Source organism: Pelodiscus sinensis, chromosome 2, assembly GCF_049634645.1.
Source record: "Pelodiscus sinensis isolate JC-2024 chromosome 2, ASM4963464v1, whole genome shotgun sequence".
Lineage (NCBI taxonomy): Eukaryota > Metazoa > Chordata > Testudines > Trionychidae > Pelodiscus > Pelodiscus sinensis.
The window spans coordinates 146,679,333-146,700,193 of record NC_134712.1 but is presented as its reverse complement, the minus strand read 5'-3'; the positions used below and the strand labels follow the sequence as shown (position 1 = coordinate 146,700,193).

Sequence of the window (20,861 nt, the reverse complement as noted above, 5' to 3'; positions counted from 1 at the left end):
AATGATGTTGGAGAGATTCTCTGTTGTGTGTTTCAATTCAAATGAGAGGAGTTGTCCTCATGCCTGTTGCCTTTTGTCTTTTTTGTTTTTTAAATGCTGTGGCCGCCTTCACAGCTGTTGACGGCAGCAATTATTTGTTTTTTGTAAACACGAACAAGAAGAACAGAACTATTCAAACAATATTACTTAACTATGAATTAACTAACAGACTAAACTACTACACTAACAATCAATATTCTTTTCTCTGACTAGATTCTCTGAGGAGAGGAGCTTGCTCCATCAGCGACTGAGGGCAACAACAAAGGAACTGGCAGGCGCCTGGTGCACATGCACAGTCAGCCCATCTAGTGCTAGGGAAAATTCCGATTTGTGGCACCGGGATGAACAAACACCAAAATTGGAGCTCCCACAGGAACATCAGTCAAAGTACCTCTATGTCCCTTGTTTGATGGATCCATACTTCTCAGTGTTAGCTTGATGGAAGTTGTCACACAGTGGCTCTCATTGCCAACATCTGCAACCCTTCTCCTTTCCACGTCTGTCAATGATCATCACCATTTTCCATTAATCAATCTATGGTCAATCTATTTCTTACCATTCAAGCAGGAAATGATCCTCTCCTTTCTTCAAAAGGAAGGCAACACTCTTATGGTGTTATCCATCATCCCATTCAGAATACCGTAAAGTTTCTCCCAAATCTGTTGTTAAACTTCCTGATTTTGTTAATCTTCCTGATTGCTGACAAACATCTCATTGTAACTTGTAGCATCTCATCTCTACTGTAACCTGAACTAACTTCCATTCTCTATACTGTCCATACATTCCAAAAAACAAGTTTGTTTTTTGTCTTGGAATTGAGCACTTTAGTCTTCATGCCAGTGGCTTCCTTTCGGCTTTCACCACCGGCAGTCATATGGATCACTGACTCCTGAAGATCATCACACACAGTAATGGTTGATTTCTACACTGCTGTTTGCATAATCTTTTTGGGGGGGTTGGGAGGCAAAGGGGAACAGAGTTGTTAGCCCGGTGCCTAACCCACAGCCTCAAAGATCACGCTGCCCATTTTGTCTACCTCTCTCCGCTCTCCCCGCACTCCCACACCAATCCAGTATGGTTGAACCTGCCAGGGGCAAAAATGCCCCAGTCAACACAGACTGAGGATCGTTAGATCATGCAAACTGTCCCAACATGATACAGCAAGGACACCAGAGGACAACTAATATACAGGCAGTCCCCGGGTTACATGGATCCGACTTACATCGGATCCCTACTTACAAACGGGGTGAGGCAACCCCGCACTAGCTGCTTCCCCCCAGCAGACCAGGGAGACGCAAAACTAGCCTCCCCCCCCTCCAGCAGACCAGGGAGACGCGGAGCAGCTTTTCTCAGCAGACACCTCAGCTTGAGAATAAAGGACTGAGGGAAGTGAGGTGTGGGAGAATAAAACTGAGCTCTGGAGAAATGTTTGGCTAGAGTTTCCCCTACAATATGTACCAGTTCCGACTTACATACAAATTCAACTTAAGAACAAACCTACAGTCCCTATCTTGTATGTAACCTGGGGACTGCCTGTACTATACTTTAAATATTGCTAATGGGTCTACTACTTCTTCAGCCAACAATAAGTAATAAAAGTGCAAAATGTCATCAACCTGAAGATCTTTAAGGCCAATCAAGCTCATCTCCACTGTATATTAAACACTTACTATACTGGTCCAATAAGGTAGCCATTTTCAGACCAGATGATAGAAAAGACTAAGAGAAAATCAAAAGCTACAAAAAAAGAAAAAAAACACCACACACCACACCCACAACCTGAAATATTAAATCCAACTAAACTGGAAAATGTTTTTAAACATCAATGCATCGGACTTGCTATTCTGAGCTTCAACCAATGGAAAAGTAGGAACTGAGGGAAGAGGAGAAAAAGCTCTTCTATCATATGTCCTTGTACTGCAACAAGTAAGCAGAACTGTGCACTGCCTCTGGGCAAGGTGATATTAATGACACCAAGAGCTGAAAAATGTGGACAATTTTCTGGAGAATTGCTTTATATTAGTCATTTTGTCCAGAGGTTTTGAATGGTTTCAAAGGTTTTAATTTCACTTAATTTCATGTAATTCTTGATTTATTCATTCTACTTTTGGAACCTTTCTCTGCTTTTTATTTAATGTCTATCAATCATTGCTCCAGCTCTCTGATTACCTATGCTTTCTCTCTCTCAATGTCCATAACTCAAACTATAGCATCAAAGGGTCTAGATCATCTAATAAGGACTGCAAAAGAAAACAGAAGTAAAACTGATTCTGAGAAAAGATATTTGAAAGACACTTAAGACTTTCTACAATGCCAAAATACCTCTGGTTGTAGAGCCAACAGATATTCAGTGATCCCCCGTGTCTTTACAGAAATACAGCCTGCTTGCTACTGAAGAAGGTGTTAAGATGTCGGTCACAAAGTCTCTGAAACTCCAGTTTCCCAGTGATACCAGAGAGTAATGAGCATGCCCAGTGTCTCCATGATGTACCAGCTGGGGACTGAATTCATCCCTGTGTGAAAAGCAACCAAGACACTTAAAAGGGCCAATATGTAGGAGGCCCATTCATAGTGATAACTAGCAAGGATGAGAAGATAGCTGTCCCAAAAGCTGTGGGAACCTCCACTGCCTCATGAACTCCCAACGCAGACTATGCCCCATGTGGAGAGGAGGCAGACAGAGCTATAGAAGTTTTGGGGTTTTTTATGTCCAGACATAGGTCCTTCTCATTCCCTAGGGCCACAGTCATACCAACTCTCTGTGCAGCCTAGCAAGAAGGGAGAGGAAGATCAGGAATAAGAAATGGCCCATCAGACTATGTTTGTGTGTTTCCCACCTCCAAAAGACAGTGACACTAATTCCCACCATTCATTATTTGTACAGTGAAGTAGTTTCTTTCAAATTTTAGAAAATTTTAACGTGATGTCATTAACAAAGACCATATATAGCATTACAATGGAGCAGATATATTTTCCTCTAATGCAGGTTTTTATGTGCACTTCATTCTTAGGAATATTTTCATGTAATTCTCTGAATAAATTCAAAGTAGTAAAATAATAATTTCCAGGGATAGATGGGTGTGTTTCCAAAGTCTAAAAAATTTTAAAACTCATAAATAAAAAGTAGCTTTTAAATAATAAAGCTATTTTTTTCCTTATTTGTATCTCTGGATATGGTAAAGAAGAGGGAAATGCAGCTCTTCACAGATTTAATACTGCAGCATCTTAAGTAGTGTACACAATTCATTGGTGCACTTAGAGTTACTAATTCTAGCTGAAAAAAATGCAGTAACATAACACTGCAATGCTGCCCAAGTGACAAAAAAAAATCATTAGCCAGGGAAATCATAACTGAAGTATGACACTTCACCTACAAATTTTTATGGAAATAAGTTTTTGAATATGAATATGCACAACTCAAATACGTTTTATGCAAAACAGGTCAAGTAACCTATCATTCAAGGGCCTGTGATCTCCTGAATGTCTGTATTTTATTTGTGTTCATATATCATTCTGGTTTGTTAAATTAAAAATATGAAGTACAAACCTGCTTCTTAATCTAGAATTTCTAGTGAGAGCCATTGCTGGCAACTGAAGCTTAATGGCCCAATGCTCAAGACAATGATTTGTGAATGTCTTTGTATTTCATGTAAGCCCAAACTCCGTTTGATTCTACAAAGACAAATGATTATGCCATCTAATGCTGTAATCCATCTTGAATGGTACTTTTCCATCGAGATGGGGAAAGTTGAACAAAATAATCCCACGCTAGGGAAATTCTATTTAAGGAATGGGAAACTATCAACGTAGTTCAGCTGGCTTTTGAAAACTACATTCCTACACCAAGACAACCTCAAGAAGCTGTTAGATCCAGGACAGAGAAAAAATCATCTCTGACTTGAAGGAATTTATTTAGAACAAGTACAATCTCTTTTACTCTATTAGGCTTAATTGTCATGTTTTGTTTATTTTATTTTAGTAATTTACTTTTATTCTGTTTTCACTTGCAATCACTTAATCCCTACTTTATATGCTTCATAAAAACTTTTGTTTATCATCAAGTGCAGTGTAAATAATTGTAACCAGGGAGGATGTGGGAGGTGCCATAGGCATCTATATCTCTCTTTCACTGATAAAGAGAACAAACATCTTTATGAGCTTTCACTGTGTGAAATTTGTATACCAAGTGATGAATTTATTTGAAGCTTTAGTTTTTTTGAGGAATGTGCTCTTGGGTGTTGGCAAGTCCCTATAACTGAGCCTTCCCAGAGCTGAGCTGAGTATCTGTGTTGCTCTCCTTCAGGGGCTGTTACCCCAACTCTGTGTCTTTGTTCAGGGAGACCAGAGCTTCTGGCCCAGCAGTACCGGATGGTGGGGCACGTCAGAAAGAGAGCAGATCAGCTCAGCAGAATGATCAGTAAACCAGGTGAGCATCCCAAGGGGACCTCGGTGATCGAACTCGTCACAATAAGGATTATCGTTTCAAATTATTCTAACTTTTTTAAAGAAATCATATTAGAATGCCTCTGAATATTACTTATTCACCTTCTTAAATATACTGCATTAAAATATAGTAAAAAAGCCAAAGGCACAGGATTGCGTGTTCACTTATTAAACCTAGAAAGTTCAAATAACAAAAAGTCAGAAAATGAAACATTAAGATTCCAACAGCTATGTTAATTCTATAGTGCTGCATACACACCCAGTTACACATTTTAACATATAAACGATAACATATTAAGAACAACACTTAATCAGAAAAATGTGAATAGAAAATCTTTCATAACCAGAAGACAATTACTAATGTTGGAGGTCAGGGATAGGGTCCAGAGTGACCTAAACAAATTGGAGGATTGGGCCAAAAGAAACCTGATGAGGGTCAACAAGGAAAAATGAAGAGTTCTTCACTTAGGACTGAAGAATTCCAAGCATTGTTACAGGCTGGGGACCAACTGGCTAAGTAGCAGTTTGGCAGAAAAGGACCTGGGGATTACAGTGGATGAGAAGATGGATATGAGTGTGCTCTTGTTGCCAAGAAGGCTAATGGCATATTAGGATGTATGAGGAGGAGCATTGCCAGCAGACCTAGAGAAGTTATTATTCCCTTTTATTCGGCACTGGTGAGGCCACATCTGGAGTATTGTGTCCAGTTCTAGGCCTCCCCACTACAGGAAGGATGTGAACACATTGGAGAGGGTACAGTGGAGGACAATCAAAATGATTATGGGGCTGGACCACATGACATATGAGGAAAGGCTGAAGGATGAGAGCTTATTTAGTCTGCAGAAAAAAAGAATGAGGGGAATTTGATAGCAACCTTCAATTTCCTGAAGGAACGTTCCAAAGAGGATGGAGAGAGGCTGTTCTCAGTAGTGACGGATGGGAGGACAAGGAGCAATGGTCTCAAATTACAGTGGGGGAGATCTAGGTTGGTTATTAGGAAAAACTATTTCACTAGGAGGGAGGTGAAGCACTGGAATGGGTTACCTAGGGAGGTGGTGGAATCTCCATCCCTAGGAGTTTTCAAGACCCAGCTTGACAAAACCCTGGCTGGGATGATTAAGTTAGGGTTGGTCCTGCTTTGGGGAGGGGGCTGGACTCAATGACCTCCTGGGGTCTCTTCTAGCCCTACGATTCTATGATTCTATACTAATGACTTTAAAAAAATCCTCCTACATCCCCCTGCACAAACTTATTTACCTAAGTTATCCATAGTCTGCTAAAAAAAGTATAGTTGTTACAGAACAAAAATATCTTTCAAACATTTTAACCAGTTAAGCATTAAAATACCCACGTGAAGTAAAAAATATTTTATGCTCATTTTAAAAATGAGGAAACTGAGGCAGAGCAGTTACAATGGAAATATTATTCTAACTTGAATTACAGGAGCTTCTACTACTGGCTATAAAGCCTTATTCTACTACCAGAGATTCACCTAATATATTTCTCCTATCCCTGGAGTGAATGCCTCACCATATATATATGGTGAGGCATTCACTCCAGGGATAGGAGAAATATATTAGGTGAATCTCTGGTAGTAGAATAAGGCTTTATTTTTACACACACACGCACACGCACACACCCCCAATGAACTGGAGTTGCCAGTTCGAGCTCCTTTGTTACGGTTCAGCTGAGATTTGAACTTACATCAGGTATTCAACCACTTAATTATATGCAAAGAATCTAGCATACGCTCCCCAAAATTACATGACTCACTCTTTGATGATTACTGAATTAATTTTCCTAGAATTTACAAGTAAACTCATTAATTTGGGAGCTAAAGAATCTATTTAAAATTTACTCTAAAAAATTAAGCAAATGCTCTCTCTCGAATGATCTCAGTTCAGGCATTAACAATTTACACAAAAACTAGCAAAGATTCTTGCAATTTGGTGCAATCAAAAGATTCAGAAAAATAAAGAGATGAAATTCCAATAAAAGTTTTTCCAGAGGTCAAATAATGTTCTCCTTTCAAGAAACTCAAAAAGGTTCTACCATCTTTCATTGTTCTGAGCATGACTAAAGCCATGCTGCCCTTAGCAAAAGTAGCCACTTTCTCCATCCATCTGTTCCTTGTGATGCTTCTTTCTGACACCCAAAAGAATCAGAAAGCTACTCTTTTCCAGAAAGGTGGACTGATTTCCTGTGGTGACTCCATGAGGGGAAAAATTAAAACTTTCTAAAGTCTTTAAAAATCAGTTCCAATTAATTATAATTGTGTGTATTTCATTAATTATAATTTTGTGTATATTGCTGCAGGTCACTCTGGTGCTGAGGCTGTTTGGATAGCTTAACAGAAAATTTGCATATCATATTTTTTTTCTTTTAAGTCTAATACATACATCCCTGCAATTCTTGGGTTTATAATGCTTGTTTTGGGGATAATTACAACATTCCTGTAATATTTTTATCCTAAATTATACTGTCTGTTTAGAAAAACATCCTATTTCTGACAGCATAATACCTTAAATTTTTACCCAAAATATTTGTTTTCAACATTAACTCTAATGTTATACTGTCTGAGAATATATTCTTGCGTGTTTCTTGGAATATATACACACATATAGGTAATGAGACTTGCAGTGTAGGGATAACCAAAAGGAAAGTCTCTTCAAGACAACAAACACAATTATCAAATATATCAATGAGTCAATGGTACTGATGAATATGATTTATTTAAAGTGTCTGACAGATAAACAGGTTGTCTGGACTCTGAGAAACTTATGTATGAGAACGTATCCCCACAGAATATGAATAGAAGCAAAACAGTGCCATCTAGCTGCAATCCAAGATTTACAGAATACTGGAGGATCTGGAGAGATTGATTTATATAAATTTGTATAACGAAAATACGAGTATTCCACAATTCTATTGCTACAAAATATGATGCAGGACCGAGCTCTTAATATCAAACTGTGCAGCAGTCTGAGTTTTAATGTTTTAGTTTTTTAAACAATACTTTTAGCCCTTTTTATTGTGAAGAAAACTTGCTAAATACAAAGGTGTTACATATATAGAGAGGAAAACTGACTCTGATAAAAACAGAGGTCTGCCACGATGGGCCTTTTAAAACAGATATTGAAAAAAGTTTAATTGATAACATATATGGGTATAAGAATAATTTAATTCTCTCTGGAAGGTTTTCTGTAGCCAGTTGAAAAAGGTTTGTTCCAATCTACATTAGCGGTTGCATGATTTCAAAAATGGTTACAGAGGGAGTTTTTAGCAGTGATTTTTCCTAATGTAGACATAAAGGTAGGAATTGCCTTACTAGATCAAAGAACGGTTTGCCTAGAATAGTATCCTGTTTCTAAGTGCAGACAACACCAGATGCTTCAAATGTGCTGGTTTTGGCACTTACAACAGGCAATTATTCACTAATCTGCCCACAAGGCCAGTTTCTTAAGGCTAGTCTGAGCAATATGTTACATATATATCACTGGTATACTTAAGACATCATAATTATACTGGTATAAGTCCCCATGTGGACACACATTCTGCAATGTGTCTTTTTCCAGTTTAGTTTAAACTGCTTCCGCAGTAATAAACTAAACTGAGAAAAGGCATTCTTGTTCTGGAATGATAAGTGCCTCACACAGAGTTATAATGATTTAAATCATACTTTACCCTCTCACCAATGTAACTTTGCATGTAGATAAGCCACTGCATCCATTAGAGATTGGCTTATGCCCTGGAACTGAAATTCATATACCCTCTAAAAAAATTAAGTCTCCAAAGTTCCCATCATTCACAAGAGTCCAATTATTTTCAAATCTTGGTAAGTTCCTCATTTCAACGGGCCTGACTGTAAACCAACACAGTGTCTTCTTTCTGGCTGCTTTTACCAAACAATATTCTTTTCTTTCCCCTAAAAAATTTCCAACAAGGGGAAGCAAAGATAGCTGAAATAGTCTAGCTGCTGATGCCTTGACCACCATTCTTGTCTAACTCTATTCAGAGTAGATCTAAGCAAAAAAGTGGTAAAATGTCTAGAGCAGATTTCTCACTGCTGCTAGGATCCATGAAGCTGCCCTGGTAGTACCAACAATCAAATATTTTAAATTTAATAATATGTAGTTGTAGACAAGACCCTGAATCCACAGACAGACCAAAACAAGTTGTGCATAGTCACAATCACCTCAGTTGGGTGTTGATTCCAATATACTAATCACATTTAAATGTCAATTTTGTAAACTTGCTCACTACTAGTGCCTTAAGTAAAAATATCCTATTTAATATTCTTATTCATAATTGCTGATTTAAATGAGAAATACTGGACTGGACAGCAGTAGGTTAGTTAGTTTCAGTCAAGGATCACTAGGGTAGAACACTAGAAATTCAAAGCCCTATATGGCCTCAAACTCCATAACTTCAAAATCATTCTTTGCCTCTGCCTACAGAAAGGAAGGGTAGATTAGATGCATTACTTTTCCACTGCCAAAAGTCTTAACTGCCTCTTGGGTGCCAAAAATCTTAACTACCTCCCACGCCTTCTTAGGTGCCAAAAGAACCAACTGTCCCCTACCCAGCTGCCAAAATCTCAAGCTTCCTGACAACTTCCAGAATGCAGTAATGCGTTTAACACAAAAATCTGCCACACACTGAAAAATTAAGACAGCATAAAGTAAATTTTATTTAATATCAAAATAAACACAAGGAAAACTGTCCTCATTCCATTATTCATTTTTCCCTTTATTTCAAATTGAAGCAATTATTGAAATTGAGGCTGCCACTGAACTTCCAGAACATGGCTATGGGCTTTGCCACAGAAGTTTATTTCTAACTTCCCACTAATTGCACAGGGTCTTGATCTTATCATTATAATACATGACAATACAGTGTACAACAATTTTTATTGGCATCACACTAGTGATGAATCCATAAGCAATTTTTCAGATTATCCTAAATTAGTACTAATACATTTTAACACGCCCCCCAACACAAACACACACCACCATTATGCATTTTGTTATTTGCCACACACTTTACTTAGAAAACTATTTTTTAAGTTTTAGACTTTTTTTTTTAATTGTAAGACGTTTTCAATCCTCTACCTAGATCTTATTTATTTGGAGTGCAACCACAGAGGCGGGGGAAATTTTTAAAGATACCTTCTGTTACAGATTTACATAATTGGTGCTTCTCCCTAGCTTTGAATAGTCTATTGGAGAAACTATTCAGTGTGCCAAAGCCCCCAGGGTCTAGCTCTTCCTTTAAGGCAGGCCACGTGGCCTCCCACCTTCTATACCCAAAGATCTGGGACTCCAGATCTTCAGCTTCACACCACAAGCTCTGATCAGAGAGTCCAACTGAGACTCTCCTTGTAGACTTGTACATTCTTCAGGAATTAATGCACCTCATCAAGTATTTGCAGTGACACTCAAATAGCACTGTCAAAATAGTAGGGTTTATTAGTCAATTGGAACACAGCATAGATAGATTTGCATAGAGAACTAAAGGTAAAAGCATAGACCAATCTAGTTAGCCCTGAGATAGCCAACCCCACGGTTCAAGCTTTCTCTGTCTCTCCAGCTGATCTTCTTAATCAGACCCCAAATGAGAACCTTAGCTCCTTCCAGCAGCCAACTCTTATCCCACATCTCTCTAGTCTTTTGTTCTCCAGCTGAATGATGTTTATTCAACTTCCTGCTGAGAGGTGAGAAAAACCTATGTACCGCTGGCCCTTGGTTGCTAGTATCACTGGACTACATAGTCAGCCTCAGCCAGTCCTTTTCCAAGGATTCATTCAAGCTCAGACAACTAGGCACCATTCATAGGTATGTCCCTGACCACACACCAAGAGCAAACATTCATTCTCCACCCCTGGGTAACAATACCCAGGAAACTGAGGCACATGTAAGTAATATAAACTTTTAAAAATTACTTAAAATTCCCATTTTGTCACACCCATAAATAACCTTTCTTATAAAAAGATACACTAAAATATCATGGATGAAATACTGACCCCATTAATATTCCCATTGACTTTAGTGGGCCCAAAATTTCATCCAATGACTTTCAAGCTAGATTTCTGAGGATCTTTCAAGGCAAGAAGCAATTAACAACAAGACATTAATTATCAATAATCTGTCGAGTCAGTATCAGGCTATTTACCACTGTAATCATGTTAGACATTCATCTTAAGAAGGAGTTTGAAGAACGGCAGGATACAACTACACAGATTGATTACAGAGACTTTTACTGTAAACCAGAGTATGTTAATATGCCCATGGAGAACCAACAAAATGAAAATGGCAGCTGTCATGACTGGCAGAGCAAAGGTAGCAGCTCATAACAGAGAAAAGACAAGAAAAGGGGGAAAAGGTGGAAGGACTTGACCAAAGCAAAGAACTGAGAACATGATTTTGACAAGGCCATCAGGCTCCCATTCCTGACTCTGCAGGGTCACATGACATTGGTCCTTACATGTTGAATTACTAGGACTACTAATTGTTTATAAACATTGTAAAAACAATTACAAACTAGAAGTGTAATCATTACATGGAGAACTGCATAAAGTAACTTGATATTTAAGAAAAAAATACTAAATTAGAAAACAAAAGCATAGCTTACTAACGGGACATTTTACCTCATATGCAGTATCCCAATGAGAGTGGCAGCTAGATCTGAAGACATTCTTCCCATAATGCAGCAGCGACTTAAAGAACAAAGTAAGTTGGTTGGCAGACATGGCAGAAAGTATACAAGCTGCACTAAACGTTGCTGTGACTCTGGTGGAAGAAGAACCAGAGTGCCATCTAGTGGATCTAAATATTAAAAAAGGTACACAAAAACTGAATTAAACACTGTCAAGTATGAAAACATTTCCCCTCCTCCCCAATATTAAATAAGATGGTGAAGACTGATTAATCTACCAAAGCCTGACTTGTCCCCTTAATTCTAGGACTCTTTGCAAATGGATGGTCACCAGAGACTATTTTCACAAATGTGAAGGCAAACCAATCAAGTAGTTCATCTGTAAGGACAAAGTGGCAGAGAAAGCAGGAAGTGGAAAAGAAATTAGGAAGGCCACTGGGCTCTTGATGATTGTAAGTATAAGTAGTTAAAAGTTATTAACATTACCAAGTTTTTATAATACATTTTTTCATCTTCAAAGCATTTTATAAATATCTGTATTTTTAAGTGAAGTAAAATATCTGTATGAATTTTCTTCATTGCTTAACTGTCAGAAAGATCCATAAAGAAACTATGTGGGTTTTGGTAACCACTTCCTTTTAAATTGTCTATGTTTGGATAAGTGTAATCCCCTATACAAAATTCCCATTCAAGCGTGCACAGAAAAAATCCCAGACCTTCTGAAGACTGAAGGAAATAATACATTAAGTCTATACTTCGTTCACACTTAGAAGGTTTTCTTCCCAATCATAAGGATACTACTATTTTAGAAAGCAAAAGCTTAGATACATCTTCAAAGGTCCAATATTGCTAACCCAAGCATTCAAATATCGTTTATCAGCTCAAAAATTATGAAAGTCTTGATGGTCATGGGTGGATGTGATGAACCATACGGCGGCCTTCCAAGACAGCTACATGCACAGGCAGCCCTGGCAGAGCCATATTCCCTCCTCTCCAAGTTCCTAGTCTCCTCTCCTAGAGGCCCTAGAACACGAAGAGGAAAGAAGAGGGTAACATCAAGGGCAATCTCACATTCAGTCCCCAGGGTTGCACCCTGGAGCAAATGGCTGTCCTCAAACCTATCATCATACACATACCCAAATCTCCTGCCCTGAATTCCTTTTCTATCTCTGCTGTGTTCCCTAAATAAAAACACATTTGTGTTGGAGGGATGGGGCTTTATAGGTAAGCACACTTAATATAGGGGAATCTCATTAAGAGCAACACGCATAACTCTCATATCACGGTCTGGCAATTCATAAAACTGTTTTTCAAAGCCTCTCTGCTTTCTAGAGCTCCACACTGTGATCATCTTATTGCCCTGGTGTCTGGCTGCTCATAATTACTGGGTACGGCCCTGTTCCTTGACCCCTCTTGCTACCAAAAGACTTCCTCCTCTTATGCTCACAAATATTACGGAGCACACAGCAGGCTGCCACAAAAATGGGAATGTTGCTTTTGCTGAGGTATAATCTCCTTAGTAGATTGTGAAACCTTCCCTTTAAACATCCAAAAGCACATTCTATCCCCATTCTGCACTTGCTCAGCCTGTAGCTGAACTGCTTCTTATTGTGATCCATGCTGCCTGTGTACGGTTTCATGAACCACAGGAGCAAGGGGTAGGTTGGGTCTCCAAGGATCACTGTTGTCATTTCAAAACCTCAATATTAATTTTCTTGTCTGGAAAGAAAGTTCCCACTTGCAGTTTTCTGAAGAGGCAGGAGTTCCTAAAGATGCACGCATCATGCGTTTTCCCAGTCATCCAATACTGATATCGGTGAAACAGCCCTTGTGAACCACCAGCACCTGCAGCACCATCTAGAAGTAGCCCCTTGTGGTTTATGTACTCTTTGGCAAGGTGGTTGGGTGCCAAGATAGGGATATGAATTCCATCTATCATCCCACCATAATTAGGGAATCCCATCATGGCAAAGCCCTCCACTATGTCCTGCATGTTTCCCGAGACACTACCCTACATAGCAGAAGGGCACTGATTGCCTTGGCTACTTGAATTACAACAGACTTCACTGTAAATTTTCCCACTCCAAATTGATTCCCAGCTATCGAGCACTGCAAGCTTCCACAAGACTATTGCCAGTCATTTTTCCATTACAGGCAGTCCCCGGGTTATGTCGGTCCGACTTAAGTCGGACCCCTAGTTACGAACGGGGGAGGCGGGGGCACGCAGCTAGTGCGGGGTGCCTCCCCCACTGTCACCGCCTCCAGCGGCGCAGGGGGCGCTTCCCCCCAGCAGACCAGGGAGACACGGAGCTAGCGCCCCCCCCCCCAGCAGACCAGGGAGACGCGGAGCGGCTTTTCTCGCTGCGGAGGACGCTGGCGGCGGGACCGCCGAGACGCACCGCGGTCCCGCCGCTCACGTCCTCCGTGGCGAGAAAAGCCGCTCCGCGTCTCCCTGGTCTGCTGGGGGGGGGGGGGGGCGCAGCGGCTGAATCAGGACGCCTGGGGTAGAGCAGCTGGGGGGCTGCCGGGTTGGTCCCACAGCGCCGAGGTGCGGCGCTACTGGACCAACCCAGCAGCACCCCAGCTGCTCTGCCCCAGGCATCCCCAAGTCAGCCGCTGCTGAAACAGACCAGTGGCTGACTACAGGAAGCCCAAGGCAGAGGTGCTCTGCCCCGGGCTTCCTGGAATCAGCCGCTGGTCAGTTTCAGCAGCGGCTGACTTGGGTACGCCTGGGATAGAGCAGCTGGGGTGCTGCCGGGTTGGTCCAGTAGCGCCGAGGAGCGGCGCTGCGGGACCAACCCAGCAGCACCCCAGGTGCTCTGCCCCAGGCGTCCCCAAGAGCAGCTGGGGTGCTGCTGGGTTGGTCCCGCCGCGCCAAGGGTCGGCGCTACCAGACCAACCCAGCAGCACTCCAGCTGCTCTGCCCCAGGCGTGTCTGATCCAGCTGCTGCTGGTCAGTTTCAACAGCGGCTGAATCTGGACGCCTGGAACAGAGCACCTGGGGCGCTGCCGGGTTGGTCCCCGCTGCGCCGCACCTCGGCGCGGCGAGGACCAACCTAGCAGCACCCCAGCTGCTCTACCTCAGGTGTCCCCAAGTCAGCTGCTGCTAAAACTGATCAGCGGCTGATTCCAGGAAGCCCGGGGCAAAGCAGCTTTGCCTCGGGCTTCCTGTAGTCAGCCGCTGGTCAGTTTCAGCAGCGGCTGAATCGGGGACACCTGGGGTACAATATGTACCAGTTCCGACTTACATACAAATTCAACTTAAGAACAAACCTATAGTCCCTATCTTGTACGTAACCCGGGACTGCCTGTATCAGAGTGGGTTTCATTCTGGTATTCTTGCATTTCAGGGATGAGGTACGCAATTGTCAAAATTCCACGAAAGTGGCCTTACGCATGCAAAAGTTTTGTAGCTACCGATGATCGTCCTATAGCTGCATCACTATGCAGTACCACCATTATGTGTTTGTCTCACGGCACCAGAATTGGCGTTCTACTGTATCAAGAGGATCAAATGCCGGTGGCATTTGCTAGTTATTCAACTCAAATATTTCCCAGAAGAGCATGTTCATGGTCTCCTCAGATTCTTCCTCATTTTGGCAGACCTTGGATATACTCCATTATCGGCCTCACCATGGTTAAGAAGACTGCCATAATACTTTGCTGCTGAACAGGTTCTACAATGGGTACCATGCTTACCCTGCTACGGCATCTGCATGGGTAATCAGGGGGGAAAAAAGAAAGTGAAAAGACTTTTGCTGATGCTTTCAAGCAGGAAGGGAGGGAAAAGACGAGTGCATGATGGGATACTGATGACATGTACCCAGAATCACCTACTGTACAGATTTGGTCCCAGCTTGTACTGGGAGCATAACCAAAAATACAAAGGGGTTCCAGGAACAGTGGGAAAGCAACCCACGGTGCATTATGATCAAAGTCGACAGCAGCCACGCTATTAGGGACATGATACTTCGAACTACCCGGAATTGTTGTGCACAGTGGGGACACGAGCCTTGGATTTTACTAAATCAGATTCTAAAAAAATCGACTTTAATAAATTCAACCTTATCTCATAGTGTATGCAAGGCCTTAGGTTGAATTACTGCAAGGTCTACACCAGGGCACATTTACAGGAGAAACTTTCCCATCAATTTATCTTACTCTTCTCATCAGGGGTAGAGTACCAGGGTTTGCTGCTGAGCAATCTGCGATCAATTTGGCAGGTGTTCACTAGACCCATTAAATCAACTGCTGTTGGACTGATCTCAGAGCATCGATCCCTGCGATAGTGTAGATGTAGCCTAAGAGTTGTGGCTTTAAGAAACAACAATAAATATTGCAAGACTTATAACAAAAAAAAAACCTAGGAATTAACAATACTGCAGTAAGAAATTATTTCTGCAGGAAATCCTAATATTGAAGAACAGAGGAATAGATGGAGAAATTATTATAAAAAGATAAAAATACTTTATATAGGGCTTTTCATCCTGACATCTCAAAACATTTTACCAACTTCAATAAACAGAAGGAATCACTTTCACAAAGTGAAATGCAGCCTGGGATGAAAGAGAGAAGCTGTTTCACAAAATATAGCAACACTTATTATTCATATTGTAGTAGCAACTACTGGCACCAGTAATGAACCAGGGGGCCTCATTATGCTAAGTACTGTATCAGTGGTTCCCAGCCTATTTAACTACAGTACTTATATGAGAAACTGAAAAACACAATTTCTTCTGTTTATCATATTAGTGGAAATATTTGTAATCAAAATAATATTATGAAGTGAGCATCATCAACTTAGTGTTCTATATTATAGCTGAAGTCAACGTATTTGAAAATGTAGAAAAACATCCAATATATTTAATAAATATCCAACAATATACTATCGTTTAACAGTGTGACTAAAACTGCAATTAATCATTAATTTTTTTGAGTTAATCACGTGAGTTAACTATGATTAATCAACAGCCTTACTAGGAATGTACTACTTACATCTTGATGATTCAGTTAAGAGCCTGAAGAAACAATGCCTACACTAAGGATTAAACTATTCTGAAATACAGAAAAACAAAAAATCCAGCTTTATACAGAAATCAGACATCAAGTATTCTCATATATTAGACCAAGTCCAGCCTAAAAAAAAGCTTCATATGAAGTTTCAGTTTTGTGGAGGAAAAAGCTGCATCAGCCATTATTTTCTTTGCAAATTTCCATTTTAAGGGTATGAATAATCATTTCATGAATGTACTTTGCCTTTGGTCAAGAGATAGAAGAATTTTTCATTCTTTGTACCATCCTTCTCCTGTCAAATGAAAAAGTTCAGTATGATTTAGTATAAGTCTTACCATAAATTCGAGAAGCGGTGGCTTGCAAACTTTGTAACAATTCCTTGTTTGAATGAGATGCAGCAGAATGAATGGTCTCAATCAACTGGTTTGAAAGTTCAGGCTTTCTTGAGCCAAGTAGAGCAAGTTGTTGAGGTAGACCAGCCAACCAACGAGACAAAACTTTACTTCGGCTTCTAAAAAAAAGGGAAAAAAGATAGTTGGGAAAACAATTTTCTTCTCAAGACAGATATTCTTAAACCTAGTTTATGTTTACAATCAATGTAGAATACTTATAATACTGTAATTTATTATTTATAATGTTTCAGCTAAGTCTGATTCTGTTGATATATGGTATATTGTCATACAAGCACTTTGCTCATGGACCCAACAATTTCTACAACATGCAACCTATACTCCTCCTTGAGAACTCAATTTCACAAATTAACTATATGATGATGAAAGCACTTCCTTTTGTTTGTTTTTAATTTGTCATTATTACCCTATCATATTATGGGTCAGAGGACAAAGCACAAGATTCACTATACCCGCGTTTCTCAAACTGTGGGTCCCGACCCCACAGGGGGTCGCGAGCAACTTAGAGGGGGGTCGCAGTATCACAAAGTTTGAGAATCCCTGCACTATACCTTTAATACCAAATACATAGAAACCCCCGTAACGCTTCACTTTCCAGACTTTGGGGGAAGGGGGGGGGGAGGCTCTTATATTTAATTACATCTTCACTGTTTTGTTTTGTTTTTAATTTTTTTCCCCCCCAGGAGAAAAAGAAACTGGGCAAAATGTTTCAAAGAAGGGAGTTCAATACAGTGTTATGCTACTTTAGTTTCTAACCCACTCTATTTACCTTTTTCCATTGCTGCTATACCTAGACTAACTTTTCACATAACCATTCCAATTCTTTAATCCATAGGACTTGATCTCTTATCTCATGATTTATGATCCTAGTTAGGAATATGGCTTTTGTTTGTTTTTATCAGCAACCTTATGAAAAGCTTTTTTTGTTTTTTAAATCTATATCCATTACATCTCTTATCTATATTCTAAGAATTTTAACAGGTTAGAGAAGCATTATTTTCTCTTTCAGAAAGCACAGCAGTTGGATTATATTTAGGCAAGTATATACTTACAAAAAACCACATTGCATTATTCAATATTCCCGGTATTTCCATTATTCAAAGGATATTTTTGAATGAATTATTAAATGAAATTTCATGAACTAATATCCTTCCTTGACTTTATTATGAAAATTTAAATCTTTAATTTTTTTATTACTAAGTACAAAGTCCATTCATGTTTCCAACAACATATTTAAATAGTTACAGATATGTCTCCTCTACCTCCACATTGAACGAAAAGAAAAAGTTCATTACAGGGTCCTGAACAATAACCACAGTTCTTACAGTATATTCTGTCTAAAAATTCATATCCAAAGTCTGAGCATGCCTATGCTACTGCTTATTCAGATGTTTCTGGAAAGTAGAATTGTGGTTGATGCCTCTGATTGGCTTCAAAAGTTTAGACTTCATGATATAACAGGAAGCTTGGTCCTCAAAGCACTCAGTTCCTTTTCTCTACATCTTAAAAAACGTTTCAAGTATTATTCCTAATTTTAAAGAAGGGATTATTTTTTAAAATGGGAAAAATTAGTTAAGGGAGGAACTCATAAGAGGAAATCATATATCAGACTCAGAATGGAGGCCATTTACATACACCACAAATAAATCGGGGGGGGGAGATAATAAAATTGTTTAATGGTAAAACACGGGAGATTATACAAAAAAGGTATCTGCCAGAAAACAGAAATGCAGCCTGATGAACAAAGTATGGCATGCAAAAAGATGGAAATAAAGATGGGCTAAGAAAAATGTAACAAGCAATAGGCAAAGAAAAAATTATTACCGTACATTAGAAGCAAAATACTAAAGATCTGCACAGACTGTACAATACCAAGTCTGCTGGACTTCCAGGGAAAAAAAATAGAAGATTCAGCCTATATCTACACTACCCACAAAAAGCTGACTTAAGGTATGCAACTCCAGCTATGTGAATAACACATGTACCTTAGGTCGAGTTACCACAGAAGGGTGGGGGGAGGGACAGAAGATAGATTATTTGAGAAATGAATGAAAGGAACTTCAGAGAGACTTAAATTTATGTGAAAGAAAAGCGCAATGGCAAGTGAAATAAATTAAATATAAATTGATTTACGTTGGAAAGAAGTACTCGTGTACATCTCAAATTAAACGCTACCCGTGTAAGGCGCATGAGTTTAACTCAACAGGTTCCTTGACCACTCCACAGTTGCAGAACCACACGTAGGCCATGGAACTGTGCTTCAGAGTCTATCCCATCTACCCCAGAAATCTGAAACAGTAATTTCCAGATCCATAGGTTATAAAGAGAGAAGAAAGTGATTTTTAAAAAATGTATGCTAGTTTGTTGTTAGCATGTTTATTATAGAATACTGATAAGTTAATGGACTGATGAAGCAGAATCTCTACCATACTGGGGAGGAATTTAGGATGAGATGGAAGACTGCTTTGTCTTTGTGGTATACAGTAAACAGTGATCAGCCATGGTTCCTATAATTTGCTTACTATTTTAGAAGATGTGATTGCTATAATGAAAGCTGTTTTCACTGAAACATGAAATAAGAAACATTTCTCACAATGGGAGGAGTTACAAACTAGTAAAGACTAAACTGATATACCACATCAGAGATGACTCCAACTGGAGGATAACCATTTACTAATCCTTTCATGAATCTCTTGGCTATATCATGCATAAATACTGATTTATCAGTTAATACATGGTGCATCAGATTGACTAAGTGGACTTTAACATTCAATATAAAGCCCCAATAGCTTTAAATTAAGTAGATATTCAAGTATGATATTCAAGTATTATGTTATTATTGTCGTAGATTAAAAATCTCTTCCATCAGAAGCCACAGAAGAATGGTGATTTGACTGTTGCCTAGAATTTATTGAGACTAGCTGAATTTCAAGAAAGCAAAACATTTTAAAGCTTGTCAGAGTTTCATGGCCATGCTGCTAAGCATGTCAGAGGGATACACGAAACCATTTTGTTGCATAAGTGTCCAAGATTGGCAATTTTTGTTTTTTGACTAGCTATTGGTGGAAGCATTCTCATCTTGAGGCAAGCATAAGGAATTATGGCATTTGCCTGAAGCCATGAGGCCTCTGACTTTGAGGAGAAAAAATGCCTGATGGGGCTTTTCATAGAGTCTTTTACAGACAGAATTTGCACACATCTTTCTTCTGGAAAAAAGGCTCTGCCTCCCTGAGAATCCAGAACTGCCTAAATAAACTCCATTGATAGGAGCTCCGTGTTATTTTTTCCTGTTTAGAGTCATAGTTGCATGTTGTTTTTCGTTTGTTTGTTTTAAATCAGGACCACACCAGGATGACTGCTGTGGAAAATCCTCTTGAGAAGATGCTGATCATCTAAATAGAAATAAACATGGATGCTCTGCAACCTTAACTGCATTGATATTTTTTACCCTGGTATTACTGCGTCCTATTGATTATGCTCATTCCATCAAGTTTCTGTGATGTCTATTATATTAATATCCACATTCAATACAAGACACTCTAGTTCACTCATTTTATTATTTAGATTTCTAGTGTTAATATAAAGAGCTTATATACAAACTCTAGCAATCTAAATAAAAAGATGGGTGCACTAAAGTGTCTCGTATTGAATGAGGATATTAATATAATAGGCATCACAGAAACTTTGTGGAATGAGGATAATCAATGGGACACAGTTATACCAGTGCACAAAATATATCAGAAGAACAGAGCAGGTCATACTGGTGGAGGAGTGGCACTAGACATGAAAGAAAATGTAGAATCAAATGAAGTAAAAATCTTAAATGAACCAAACTGTTCCATAGAATTTTTACGGATAGTAATTTCATGCTCTAATAATATGAATAGAACTGTAGGGATATATTACTGACCACCAGAACAAGATAGAGATAGTGACTAGGGATATCAGATAGCGGATAACAGAATAGTCAACTAACCACACGAATTCTTAGCAGTCAGTCAGTTATTCCACAGTCCCCGGGGGCAGCTCTAGCAGCCAGTGTGCTCCGGTCCCAATCCCGGGGAACCCCCTGGCACCCTGCACTGTGCAAGCGGGGAGCCGGTCAATGATGGGGGTCAGTTTAAAAACAAGCTCCCCTTTTGGACCAGCTGCCTGCCACCCCTCACCGCTGCCTCTGATACAGCTACAGCAGCAGCAGCAGCAGCAGCAGCAGCAGCGCAGGATGGCATAGGGCTCCCCGGGAGTGGCGCCAGAGTGGGCAGGTGCTGCGGTGACACCACAGAGCCGTTGCTGGGGGAACCG

The 20,861-nt window shown here is 39.8% G+C and overlaps 1 protein-coding gene across 1 annotated transcript in view; it reads right to left on the bottom strand.

The window, feature by feature from the left end:
* TEX10 (testis expressed 10) overlaps window positions 1-20,861 on the bottom strand; it is a 124,980-nt gene that overhangs the window by 58,314 nt on the left and 45,805 nt on the right. Inside the window, exons 8-9 of the mRNA XM_075921592.1 lie at window positions 16,485-16,660; window positions 11,129-11,306 (exon numbers count right to left, since the gene is read on the bottom strand). Coding sequence (XP_075777707.1) covers window positions 11,129-11,306; window positions 16,485-16,660 — 354 coding nt within the window. The remainder of the gene's footprint in view (window positions 1-11,128; window positions 11,307-16,484; window positions 16,661-20,861) is intronic.